Source organism: Raphanus sativus, chromosome 3, assembly GCF_000801105.2.
Source record: "Raphanus sativus cultivar WK10039 chromosome 3, ASM80110v3, whole genome shotgun sequence".
Lineage (NCBI taxonomy): Eukaryota > Viridiplantae > Streptophyta > Magnoliopsida > Brassicales > Brassicaceae > Raphanus > Raphanus sativus.
The window spans coordinates 3,248,672-3,262,267 of NC_079513.1; the positions used below are offsets into that span (position 1 = coordinate 3,248,672).

Below are 13,596 nucleotides of genomic sequence, written 5' to 3' on the forward strand. Positions count from 1 at the left end.
ATAGGTTCTTAATACAAAGTCTAGATGAAGAGTGGTTTTATATTCTATCGATTTAAATCTGAATAGCAATGATAAAAAATCAAGAATAAAGTGAATGATTAGTCAGAAAGTATAGGTTAAACTATTTTTAAACGATTTTTACGTAAACAATACATGAACGTAAGCTTTAATCAAACCACACTTTCTTTGACCAACTTGGTCATTAAATAAATGAGAAACAAAAAGTAGTTGTGTATCTTAGTTTTGTTGGAGGCAATTAGCTAGACAGCAAGTTGTGACAACTTAAAAGTAGCTGAGTGACGGAAAATGAGACTATTACTATTCTCATTGTTGTGTAAAAATAATTTCAAAGACAAAAAGCTAAAAGTGAATGCATAGGTTAGAAGTGAACCATTGTCCACTGGACCGCTGCAAGCACAAGACAAACGCGCACATCAGTCACATACAAAAGAAAGTAAACCACTACAAGACGAAGCCGCTTGTCTCATGAGTCATTCATCAAAGAGTAGCCTAATCTCCAAGATTCAGGACATACTAAATACTAAGAAAAAAATAACCTGATTCATTCCCTTAAACCTGTCTCATGAGTCGTTAATCAAACGGTAGCAGCAGTAGCATACACGAATCTATAAGACTTGGGTACTTTAAACACAGCATCGAACCACTCAACGTTTCCCCAAACCTCTTCACTGCTGCGTATTTCCAGCGAGATCTCTGCACACCAAATCATCTTCTCCTTATACGCACTAGGTGCAGGCACATACTCATCCCAAAACACCACCAACTTACCACCACAATCAACCAATTTAACATTGCTATGAAGGCCAAACTTAGGCAGTCCTTCCAAACCTTGTACTTTCTTCAAACCAAATGATTTAAACTCAGTGTTAGACCAAAGAAACACTCCAGTGGATAGATACAAATAGAATCTTTTCTCTATTACACATATAGTACCAGACCCTACAAAGTCGGTTGTAGAATCCTTTAGGTTTACAACCAAAGAAACTCTCTCGCCAGACGTTCGATCAAGGTTCTTGTAAACATTTCCTTTGAAATCTGTGTCTCTGAATATTCTCTTCTCCTCAGGCACGGGCTTCCAAGTTTGTGTCTCTGTGTTGAACACTTCAAGACAGTTCAAAGAATCTGGATTCTCGTTGCTTCCTGCTAAATACATCATCCCATCCAACTTCCGCTTGGTCTGAGCAAACCGCAAGCTTGGAGTTTCGACCCACGTGTGCGTTCGGCAGTCGAGGAAGAAGACGTTAGAAGAACAGCAAGAGACATCATCTTCTTTGTTTATGGCGTATAGCCTATGACCAACAGCTACGAGATCTGACCATTCAACGGGAGGAGAGTTGTGAATCTGAACCTCAGCCAAAACATGCCCACTTGATGACTCTGTCTTCTTCTTGTTAAGGGTTTTGTCTGGTTTCCGACAGAGAGTGAACCAACGAAGGTTAGGCTCTGAAGGGAACTGCAAGCACACGTAAGGACACCCCTCTGTGCGGTTTAAGAGATAACGGGTCTGGTAAAGCTCCGGTGAAGAAGTGAGAGATCGAAAGGTCTTGGAGACGAGTGAGAGAATGGGGTAGTGCAATCTCGGGACGTGGGCTAAGCAACTCAATACTAAGTCATCTGGAAGTTGCAGAATTGAGTTTGGCTCTATCGCCGGTGGCTTATTCCACATTGCCAACTCCGGGCCGACCTAACACAGGCTCCACTCTCTCGATGTAAACTTGAGATGGAATTGTAAACTGAAAACTTTTGTTGATCTTAATGACTATATATACATAACCGTAGAAGCCCAACTCCTATATATTTTTATTGGTCAAACTCCCAGACAATTTAGGAACTTTGATAGATAAATGAAAACATAAAAGTAATCCTTATCTATAAGACCATGCACATCAATGAACTCCCGGTTGTCACGTGGGGCCCGTTAAACAGTTATGAAACAGGTTCATCCGGAAGGGACAGGACGAGACGAATTCATTACTGTGGTATATTATAATATTTTTTACTTTGGACGCATGTGAACCTCTCTCATGAGCCTTCAATGCTCATGCCCTAAGATGTTCTTTCCTAATACTATTTCTTAAGTTATAGAGTGAAAATCTTGAACACCCAACTTTGGACTATAGAGCCTTAAACTGTGAGCGAACCCATTGCCTTAGTTAAAATGTCCACGATTTAATCATTTGTATTGACAGAAATAATCTCGATGAGACCAGCCTTAACTGCATCGCGAAAAAATGATAGTCTCGTTCAGTGTGTTTAGTGCGTTCATAGAATACGAGATTATCAGCTATATATATGGCAGCCTTACTATCACAACAGAATGCAACCGGAGTTTTCACTTTAACGCCTAGATCATCATCAGTGGAATAATCCACTCGATCTCTTTTGTTGCTAATGCCATTGTTATGTATTCTGTTTCCGTAGACGACATTGAAACCATGTCATATTTAGTTTTCCACGCAATTGGTGATCCTCCAAGTAAGACAACAAACACACTCAACGACTGTCGACTTTCTTTTTGTTAGGATTTTTTGAAAAGAGAAACATTTTATTTTATAAATCTCCATTTTATTTACAATTAAGAAAATAAATATTACTATTAAATACTCTTATAGATTTTTGCATAGGATTTTAGAAAAGAAAAATTACTATCATAAAATATTAATCTTCTCTTTAGAATTTCAAAAAACAAATTGCTATAAATTAACTATTTCTAATTACTAATAAATAATTTTAAATCTACTATTTCTACAATTTGTATCAATACTATTTTAACACTTATTTTGTTATTAAATAATTTCTAGTATCATGTTCATTATCAAATTTTCTCTTAAAAATATTATCTAAAATTTTTACAATTCTCTTTTGGTTATAACATAAAAATATGATATAAATTTCTTTTGCTCAGGATATCTTTTTTGAAAGGAAAACAACTATTTAGGATTTTAGAAAAGGAAATTAATATTACATAATCTCTTACAATTATACTTGTCTAGGATTTATAAAAATAAAATTACTATGAAATAATTACTTACAGTTAATTTTAACTATTTCTAAAAGTTGGAATTTTCCAAAAAAAAAATTTCAATATCACTAATATTCTTAAAATCTTTCTTGTTAATTAAATATTTTAAGTATCATGTTTATCATTAAATTTTAAAATAAGTTACTATTAAATAAAATTTTACAATTCTATCCGGTTGGATTTCGAAAAAAAATCTTATTTTGGTTTGAAAGGGAACATATGTCATATAATGACAATTTTTATTAAACACATTCAAAATCTAATATTTTAAACATATCACAATCATATCCGGTGATATAGTTAAAGTTATTTTTTTTGTTTATAATATGTTAACACAAATTATCTATTAAAAAGTAAAGCTAGTTAATTATAAGAAAATAAGATTACTTTTGCAGTTTTTATTTTATTTAGACTTTATAAAGGAAAGTTTATGAATTTTTTATAATTAGGTAATATTTTATACTCAAGTATATTTTTCATGTAAATACTATTTGTTTGTAAAAATAATAGTGAGAAGCTTAAAGCTAAATATAGATATGAAATTTTGTAGATATTTTTGTGTTCTAATTTTTAACATAAATTTATCTATTGAAAAAGAAAGTTATTATAAAAAAATAATAAGAGTACTTTTACCAATTTTTTTTATTTAGGATTTTTAAAAAAGGATATTATTTTTATAGTTAGTTTTTCTTCATGAGTTTGATTAAATATTTTTTTACTTTTAGGATTTTATTATTCATTTTTGTTTAGTATTTTTTCTCAAAGTTTTCATCAAGTTGCTAATTATATTTATCTTATTTATTTTTAGCAATTTTCGTTTTTTGTTCTAAACAAAAATAATTGCAAAAAGGTATTAAAAGTTATTTTTTATTTTTCGATTTTTTTGAAGAAATTGTGACATGTATCAAAAATATGATAAATTTTTTTTATAGAATTTAGTAGAGATTTAAAAAACATTTCTTGTTACAAAAATAATCTTTATGGTTTTTTTAGGATTTTAGAAAAAAAAGTTACTCTTACATAGTTATTTACAGTTAATATTTCTAAAAATTGTTAATGCTAATTTTCATTTCTTAAAAAGATGCAAAAAAAAACTTTAGGATGCTATTTGTAAAGTAATTTCTCTTTTTGTCATAAAGTATTTTTATATTTTTTCAAAATTGTTTTTTTTTTCTTTTCAAAGATACTAATGAATGAAAATTATAAAATAATTTTTTTTATTTTATATATATCACAATCTTAAAAATGTATTGGCATACATCGTAATCATGTTATTTACCAACTTTAAAAAATCAACCTCTGGAAAATATTAAAACTTTTAAATTGATTTTTTACAATTATTTTTTAGAAATTTAGAAAAATGAATATTTCAATTAATATTTTTAACAATATATAATATAAAATATTATCTATAGTAATTTTTCTTTCTAAAAAATCCCTAAAAAAAAAGAATTTGAAAGACCATTTTTGTCGTAAGATTTTCTTTTCTTTGAATTTTTCTTATTCTTAAGCAAATTACATATTACAATCTGACATATCAAAATTATGTTAATTAATAATTTCGAAAAACCAAATTCAATATAATAAAATTTTCTTTTTCTAAATCTCTTTTAAATCCAAAAAAAAAGAATTTGATACATATCACAATCTGATATCTTTAGAATTTTAACACATATATCAATTACAATTAGTTAGCAATTTTCACAAATGTTAATTAGCAATTTTCACAAGTTAATTAGCAATTTCGAAGAAAGCTCCCAAAGCTTCTACAAAATTGATGCCGAATCTTTGAATCAAAGTATCGTCTCTTGTTGTTGCCAACCAAAAAAGTCAGTTAACACACGTAACAAAGTCTTCTATTTCTACATGGGCTTCGTAAATATATAAAATACAGAGGATAACTAGGGGTGGGCACAAATACTCGTTACTTGCCTTATACCCGTTACTCGACCCGTATTCGCCTCGTTTTTTCAAGTACTCGTCGTTGCCAAGTCAAGTATCAAGTCGTTGAAGTTTGTAACTTGCAAGTACAAGGCAAGTAACAAGTATCACAAAAAAATTAACGACTCGCCTTGATATTACTCGTTACTTATTTTACGACTGAAAAAATGATAACTAAACTATAAAAACCAAAGTCCTAAACTGATATTTCTATGTTGTAATAAGTAAACAGTATTTTTATATTGAAATATATGTATTATATTCTTTTTTTTATTAAGTGCAAATATTTTATTTGAAATAACTCTCTGTGTTTTTACCAAGTCGAGTAAACAAAACAAAATTTTATAACTTTCTCTAACAGAATATTATCTATCAAATAATTCTTACAAACTAGAAAATATATATAAATGATTCATAAGTATTTGTAATTAGTAAGTAGTGGAACAAGGCAAATCAAGTAACTTGCAAGTAACATATTTTTTTGACAAGTACTCGAAATAACAAGTACTCGTTTCCGACAAGGCAAGTACAAGTCCAAAAATCAATTACTCGTTCAAGGCAAGGCAAATATCAAGTATACATAAAAATGCAAGTAATCGCCTTGCGCCCACCCCTAAGGATAACACTGTTGGACAACTTTCATCTACTCACTGTTAACACTAAACAAATAACTTCAATATTCCTTCCAACTTTCCTAACCACCAAAGGAAATAAAAAAAGAAACATCCTCACGAGATCTATCACTTCAATCTCTCAGAGTTAGGGATAGATATTCCCAACTCTCCACCCCTGAAATTCTCATTCTCATCCCCTCTGCCATGTTGATAATGACGATGAGACCATGGGATCGTGCTAACCGACGGAAAGCAACATTTGCACTCGTGGGGACACGCTAGCTCCGGGAGAGTTTCACATTTTTTGCGTGTTCTATTTCCATCGTGATTGTGCTGCGTAGCCTCCCAAAGCGGCCCCCAACATTCAACCTTATTGTACTCGGGGATGTTTGAGTGGAAATAAACCCAAACAGGAGATTCTTGTAGCTCAGGGTAACTGTTCAACAAGTTCCCATCTCCATGAACAAAAGCTTTCAGTACCTATATAAACCAAAAAAGTCAAATATAATTAAGCGGTAACATTGTTAGATATCAAAATCATAATAGTACATAGAACCACATACTTACCACCGGTAATTCCTTGCAAAATATGTAGTACCGAAGCTTCGCTATGAGATCCAAAAGAAAGTGGCCTCCGCTAATGTGGCAATGAACGTGAAGGGACATTTTACCCTTCACTTTCTTCCACTCGGCCACTACTTCGTCCCGAAATAATCTATTAGCCCATCCCTGCAACTGGTGATCCACAAACAACAGAAAAAAACATAGGTCTCCGAAAACACTAAACCCTAAAATTTTGTGCTTTATAGGAGGTTGTTCTTAATATTTACCTGAGAATTATTGATAGATTGGGAAATGGCCAATGTTAACTTAGCTGTTATGTCACTGTGAGTGAGAGTGTAAGTTCTTGGGAGCTTTGATGGATGCTTCTTCTCATCTACTCCTAAGAATGATACTTTCAATTTGGAGGCTTCAAAAATCGCCGGTCCAAATAATCTTGCAACCTTATTGATTCATAGGCACATAAAGATTTAATTATAAATCGAATTTAGATCCAAAAATGCAATCTACGGCGTACAACCATAAAAACAGAGCACACAACCTAAAATAACAGGATTGGAATTCTTTTCCTTTTTAAATTGGGTTTCTGTTATTCCTAAAGATTTCACAATAAACAAAATCGATAAATTTACTAACAAGGACAGGGTATGAGATTCTTACAGGAACAGTGGATCTGTTCTTCATCAAGGATCTTTTATTTGTAACAAAGAGTGAGCTAGTGTTCTGTTTCTCTGTAAAAGCTGGTTTCATCTTTGATGGGAATAAGAGATTTGTCGCCAAACTACACATCTCTGCTTGGTTTCAATATCAGAAATCTGCAAAAACAAGACTGAAGGAAAAAAAAACAATCCTTAAATAAAAGAAAAACTCTATTAACGTCTCACGCTTTCGTCCACCGCAACCTACACAATTAAAGCTTGAAGCCCTTTAAAAGACGAGCTTTCTTTCGCTTTCGGTTAAGCTTTATCTTCCAGAAAATTAGGTTTTTGTTTTTGTTTTTGTTGCTTGCGTGTTGGAGTCAACAATCTTACGATACGAGTGAAAAGTGACGGTTGCTTCTATTTGTAGACCTTACACAAGTCCAAAATACAATTTGATGAGGTGAGACTGTGAGTGACACGTGGTGTCCAGCTTCTTTACTGCATGAGTTGGCATGTGTCGTCCCATTAAAGCTCAAACGTGGCATTGAGGAGTTCTCTTCGGTTCGTTACCGGATAACCTTTCGGACAAAGAGACAAGCGGTTAGGTCTTTTGCCGAATACTTAGAAACGATTCTGCACGTTGCGGCTTCGGCAGGAACTTATCTATTGTAGGCAGACCCGGCTCAAATATTTAAAGGGCCCTGTGCTGCCTTAATTTTTTTTCAATCTTCAGTTATATAACTTATATTATGGTCAATTTGAAATCTAGGACCCTAATTTTATAATTCTTAACAAAATAGGATCCTAATTTTGTTAATAAAAAAACATGACCCTGTGCAAATGTGCTGAAGCCGGCACTGATTGTAGGGGTATCTGGCGGTTAAGCTGTCGACAATACTTTATATTTTTAAAAAGAAAAGGCATTTCAAATTTGGAAGCTTCAAAAACAACCTGAAATTTCAAAAAAAAAAAATTACGATCAAAAAGTCGTGTAAATCGTAATGCCATGTGCTTCTCTTTTGATCTCAAATATAACTTACTGGCTACTGCTTATGAAACCTGAAGGAAAAGGGTATCGAGTAACCAAGTACAGCCACGGAGAAGACAAAGACGAAAATAGTGTTTATTGGAATTTCTCAGCAGACGAAAATATTGTTTTGCAAGAAGATGATAATAAGAAGTCCTTCTCTTATTCAATATAAAGCTTATAACCACAACCACAAAGAAAGCTTTCACACAAAACAACCACACCATATGTCAGTCCATCGACATATCATTATATAGGTAGATAAAGTCCTAAACTAAACACACAAAGGAAAACAAATAACTTCCTAATCCAAAAGGACTTTATAAATCGATAACTTGTTTATTAAGTTATTCAAGCTTATCAACATTCTCCCCCTTAAGCTTGATCTTCTCATCACTCACATCTTCAACTCCTATAAGCTTCCTCATCTCTTTGAACTTTAACTTCCCAAGTGACTTGGTAAGAATATCCGCTCGTTGCTCTATACCTGCGACATGCTCGACTTCGATCATCTCATTTTCGACACATTCCCTTATAAAATGAAACCTCCGATGAATGTGCTTGCTTCTTCCATGGAACACCGGGTTTCTCGTGAGGGCTATTGCAGATTTATTGTCAACTTTGATAAGCACACGCTTGCTTTCTTCTCCCACGGCTTCACTTAATAGTTCCTGCAACCACACTGCTTGTTTAGCAGCTTCTGTTGCGGCCATGAACTCGGCTTCACATGACGAGAGAGCCACAATCTCTTGTTTAGTCGAGCACCAAGTAATTGGACTGTCACCGAGATAAAAAATATGTCCTGTGGTGCTTTTACCATCGTCCTCATCAACATTATGTGAGGCATCGCTATAGCCTATCAACTTCGTTCCTTTCCCACGTGAATAACATAATCCAAGAGAGCAGGTACCACGTAGATACCTCAGAACTTGCTTTAAAGCAGCCCCATGTGACGACCTTGGATCCTGCATATAACGACTAAGAACACCAACAGCAAAAGATAGGTCAGGCCGAGTGTGCAACAAGTAACGAAGGCATCCAATAGTGCGACGGTATTGCTTCTCATCTATCTTCTCTTCATCACACGCTTTAGAGAACTTGGCATTGATTTCCATCGGCACATGAGTTAAGTTGCAGGAGCTCATTAAGGTTTCTTCAAGTATCTTTTGAGCATATCTGTCCTGTTTTAGTATAATCCCGTGATCAAGCTGTAAGACTTCTATGCCTAAGTAGTATGTTAACCTCCCGAGATCGCTCATCTCAAATTTCGTAGCCATCTCCTTCTTAAAATCATTTATAGCATTAAGAGATGATCCGGTGACTAATAAATCATCCACATAAACGCAGACAATAAGGAGCTCTCTGTTTTCTTCTTTTCTGTATAGAGACGGTTCTTTCGAGCACCTATGAAACTTTAAACCACGGAGAATCTGATTCAGCTTTATATTCCAAGCTCTAGGAGCTTGTCGCAGACCGTAGAGAGCTTTTCTTAACTTGTAAACTTTGTGTTCTTCACCGGCAACAACGAACCCTTCCGGCTGCGTTACAAATACTTCTTCTTTTAATTCTCCGTGGAGGAACGCAGTCTTAACGTCGAGATGATGTATCTCCCAGCCATGTGATCCTGCTAGTCCAATGATCAGTCGAATGGTTTCTATGCGTGCTACTGGTGCGAACACTTCGTCATAATCTATACCATGACGTTGAACATACCCTTTTGCCACCAAACGAGCTTTATATTTGCTAATGGTTCCGTCGGCGTTACGCTTGATTTTAAATATCCACTTCAATCCTATAGGTTTCACACCAGCTGGTAGCTCGACGAGATCCCATGTATTGTTTTGTTCTATAGAACAAATCTCATCCTTGCAAGCATTTATCCAAACTTCCAGTTCCTTAGCTTCTTTAAAGCTCCAAGGTTCGTCGTTGATGACCATTAGTAATTGTTCTCCTTCTAGTTCGGCAAGGAGGATGTAATCGTTAAGATATGTAGGTGTCTTCGAGACTCTGCTCGAACGTCTTAGCTGCTCTGTTTCTTCAAGCTCGTTCTCATTATCCTCTGTTTCCTCTTCATCGTGTTCTGAACTGCTGTCTTCATCTGCTTCGTTTGCCTCACTATTGTCACCAAGCATTCGCATATTAACTTCAAATTTCGCATCCTTATCCATACCAGTTTGCTTAGTCCAACACCATTCCTTCCCTTCTTCGAATATAACGTCACGGCTTACAATGATACGCTTGCTAAGAGGATCATATAAACGATACGACTTTGATCCCGGCTCTGTTCCTAAGTGAACCAGAGTTCGTGACCTGTCATCAAGCTTTTTCCTCCCAGCTGTCTCAGTTCGTGCATGACACACACACCCAAACACTTTCAAGTGTGATAGATTAGGCTTCCGCTTCCTCAGTGCCTCATAAGGAGTTACTCCGTCGAGAGACCGTGTTGCCACTCTGTTGATCAAATAGGTGGCGTGACGAACAGCTTCGCCCCAGAACCTATTAGGCATGTTCATGCCTTTAAGGATTGACCTTGTCATCTCTAGTATCGTCCGATTACGTCTCTCTACAACTCCGTTCTGTTGAGGAGAATACGGAGCAGTTAAGTGACGTGCAATACCATGTCTCTCGCAGTAGACAGTGAACTCATGGCTAGTGAATTCTCCTCCTCTGTTTGTTCGCAATGTCCTAAGTTTGGTGTGTGTCTCTTGTTCGACTAGTATCTTGAACTTCTTGAACTTCTCAAGTGCCTCGCTCTTCGTATGTAAAAGAATGGTCCACATGTATCTTGTGTGATCGTCGATAAGAACAAAAACGTAACGTTTTCCTGCAGGTGTCGTTGGACTAATGGGTCCACACAAGTCTGCGTGTACAAGTTCCAAAGGCTTCAAAGCTCGATATGTAGTTTCTTGTGGGAAGGGCTTCCTTGTTTGCTTTCCCTTCAAGCAGGAGACACATGTGTCCGTATCTTTATCAATGTTAGGAACTCCAACAATGAGTTCCTTATTTATCATCATCCTTAACGTATCTTTGTTGATATGGCCGAGACGGGAGTGCCAAACCGTAGAGTCACTGCAACTCTTCATGTGAAGACAATGGAGTTGATCTACTTGCAGTGTGACCTTGTATAGTCGATTGTTTGCCCTTGTTGTCTTGACCATAAGTTTTCCATGCTTGTCAATGAGGCTTAGTTCTTTATCTTTCATGCGTACTTCGCAGCCTCCTTCTGTGGCTTGTCCCAAAGAAACGATATTGCTTCTTAGTGCTGGAATGTAGTATACATTCCTCAAGATTTTCTTTTCTCCACTGTTGACTATGAAGCGTACCGAGCTTGAAGAAACAGAGCAGCTAAGACGTTCGAGCAGAGTCTCGAAGACACCTACATATCTTAACGATTACATCCTCCTTGCCGAACTAGAAGGAGAACAATTACTAATGGTCATCAACGACGAACCTTGGAGCTTTAAAGAAGCTAAGGAACTGGAAGTTTGGATAAATGCTTGTATAGTCGATTGTTTGCCCTTGTTGTCTTGACCATAAGTTTTCCATGCTTGTCAATGAGGCTTAGTTCTTTATCTTTCATGCGTACTTCGCAGCCTCCTTCTGTGGCTTGTCCCAAAGACACGATATTGCTTCTTAGTGCTGGAATGTAGTATACATTCCTCAAGATTTTCTTTTCTCCACTGTTGACTATGAAGCGTACCGAACCCTTCCCCATTATATCTATCTTTGAATCATCACCAAAACGAACCTTTCCAGTCACTGTTTCATCAAGCTCGAAGAAGAACAAACGGTTTCCACTCATGTGGTTACTCGCACCATTGTCTAAATACCAAACATTGCTAGTATCTGACTCTGTTTCGAAAGTTTTAGGATTAACTTTCCTTTCGTTTAAGTATACTACCTCGTTCATCATCAGTGTATCAGCTTCGTGAGTGTCTTCGTCCTTTTTCTCAATAGTCTCCTGAAGTTTTAACTGCTTATCTGGACAGTCCGTGGCGTAATGCCCAAGTTTGTCGCATCGGAAGCAAGTAATGTGAGAGGCATCACCTCCACGGCCCTGTCTGTAAGCGTCTCTTTGTTGCTGATAGGAACTAAAACGACCACGTCCTCTTCCTCGATTGAACCTTCCACCACGTCCACGACCACGACCGTTGTATCCAGACGATTCACTACTAGTATCACCACTAGCATACATTAGCTTTCCTGCGTCATCCTGACTTTCATCATCTTCCTCAGTTATTCTTTCTTCATACGCCTTTAATCTCCCAACTATATCTTCATATCCCACTGTTTTAAGATCAAGCGACTGTTCAAGAGAGGCCACCATGAGAATGAACTTCTTCCTTGGCAAACTTCTGAGAAACTTCTTAACAAGTTTAGACTCTTCTATCGTCTCTCCCAAAGCAGCAGATTTAGAAGCAATCTCAGATAACTTGCCGGCGAAGTTATCAATTGTTTCATCTTCTTTCATCTTGAGCTTATCAAATTCTGTACTCAAGGTTTGTAACCTAGCTTCTATTACTCTTTCAGCCCCAACATGCCTTGCTTTTATTGCTTCCCATAATGCTTTTGCTGTTTTAGAGTTTCCGATCTGTATAATCAATGTTTCCGGTATTGATTGCCATAGTAGTGCAATTGCTAGATTATTTTTTTTTTCATCAGTGGTTCCTGGATCTACTGCCTCCCAGACTTCGTTGATCTTAAGTGCTATAGTTATCCTCATTGACCAGACAGCATAGTTTGAATTTGTTAGCATCGGGTACTTGATGGATTTTGTTCCGGTTTCTTTGTGCAGAACAATTGCATCCTTAGCGTCATCACCCATGATCGTATGTAGGTCTTTAGAATTTCTTTGTAAAGCTCTGATACCAAATATTGTTTTGCAAGAAGATGATAATAAGAAGTCCTTCTCTTATTCAATATAAAGCTTATAACCACAACCACAAAGAAAGCTTTCACACAAAACAACCACACCATATGTCAGTCCATCGACATATCATTATATAGGTAGATAAAGTCCTAAACTAAACACACAAAGGAAAACAAATAACTTCCTAATCCAAAAGGACTTTATAAATCGATAACTTGTTTATTAAGTTATTCAAGCTTATCAACAGAAAATAGTGTTTATGGGAAACTTTAGGACGAGATTCTTTTGTTCTTAGTGGTTGACTTTTACTATTGACGTTGACTTGTATTGTTTTTTTTTGGGGTTCTTGTAGTTTAGTTTTTTTCATTTGTTTTGTGGTGCTAATTAAATTTCTTAAAACATGGTTTTTGTTAAGTCTTTTATATCGTATTTTGTTTTTCTAAAACAGGTATATGTATATAACTTAGATCTGTATTGTCGAAATCAGAAAATTAGTTTGCAAAACTATATCATCCACCAACGGTAGGTTGGATTAGTGGTATAACGTTTGAAGTAGATTTTACTATATTCCTAATTTGATTCCTGCTGGAAAGACGGATAAATTCCTAATCAAAAAACTTATCACAGTAAGGAACCTGTAGCTACTATATCATCCGAATTTTTGGTTCTTTATTATCATATACTATTAGTTTTGCCTTGTAAGCATTTCATCAAATATTAAAACATATAGCAAAGTTACATAAAAATTAAGGATGTTTCGGAAGTCAATTCATATGATTGCGGATTTTATTAATGGTTTCTAAAAGATTTTCTAGATTTTCTTTGTTCAACTAATTAGAAATTCTTGGGTTCACCCCTAGAGTGAACCTTTAGATTCATCCAACCAATAGGATTTCGTT

The 13,596-nt window shown here is 35.5% G+C and overlaps 2 protein-coding genes across 2 annotated transcripts; both read right to left on the bottom strand.

Annotated features, from left to right (window-relative positions):
- Positions 1-235: 235 nt before the first annotated feature.
- On the bottom strand, positions 236-1,760 carry LOC108844885 (putative F-box/kelch-repeat protein At4g39600). Its single transcript, XM_018618169.2, has one exon. It carries the CDS (start codon positions 1,685-1,687, stop codon positions 596-598), a length of 1,092 nt encoding a protein of 363 aa, XP_018473671.1. The 5' UTR covers positions 1,688-1,760; the 3' UTR covers positions 236-595.
- Positions 1,761-5,511: 3,751 nt separating this feature from the next.
- On the bottom strand, positions 5,512-7,087 carry LOC108846175 (magnesium dechelatase SGR2, chloroplastic). Its single transcript, XM_018619400.2, has 4 exons — positions 6,820-7,087; positions 6,429-6,602; positions 6,166-6,333; positions 5,512-6,078 (listed from the first exon to the last, which is right to left on the bottom strand). The coding sequence occupies exons 1-4, from the start codon at positions 6,946-6,948 to the stop codon at positions 5,725-5,727; spliced, it is 825 nt and encodes a 274-aa protein (XP_018474902.1). The 5' UTR covers positions 6,949-7,087; the 3' UTR covers positions 5,512-5,724.
- Positions 7,088-13,596: the final 6,509 nt, after the last annotated feature.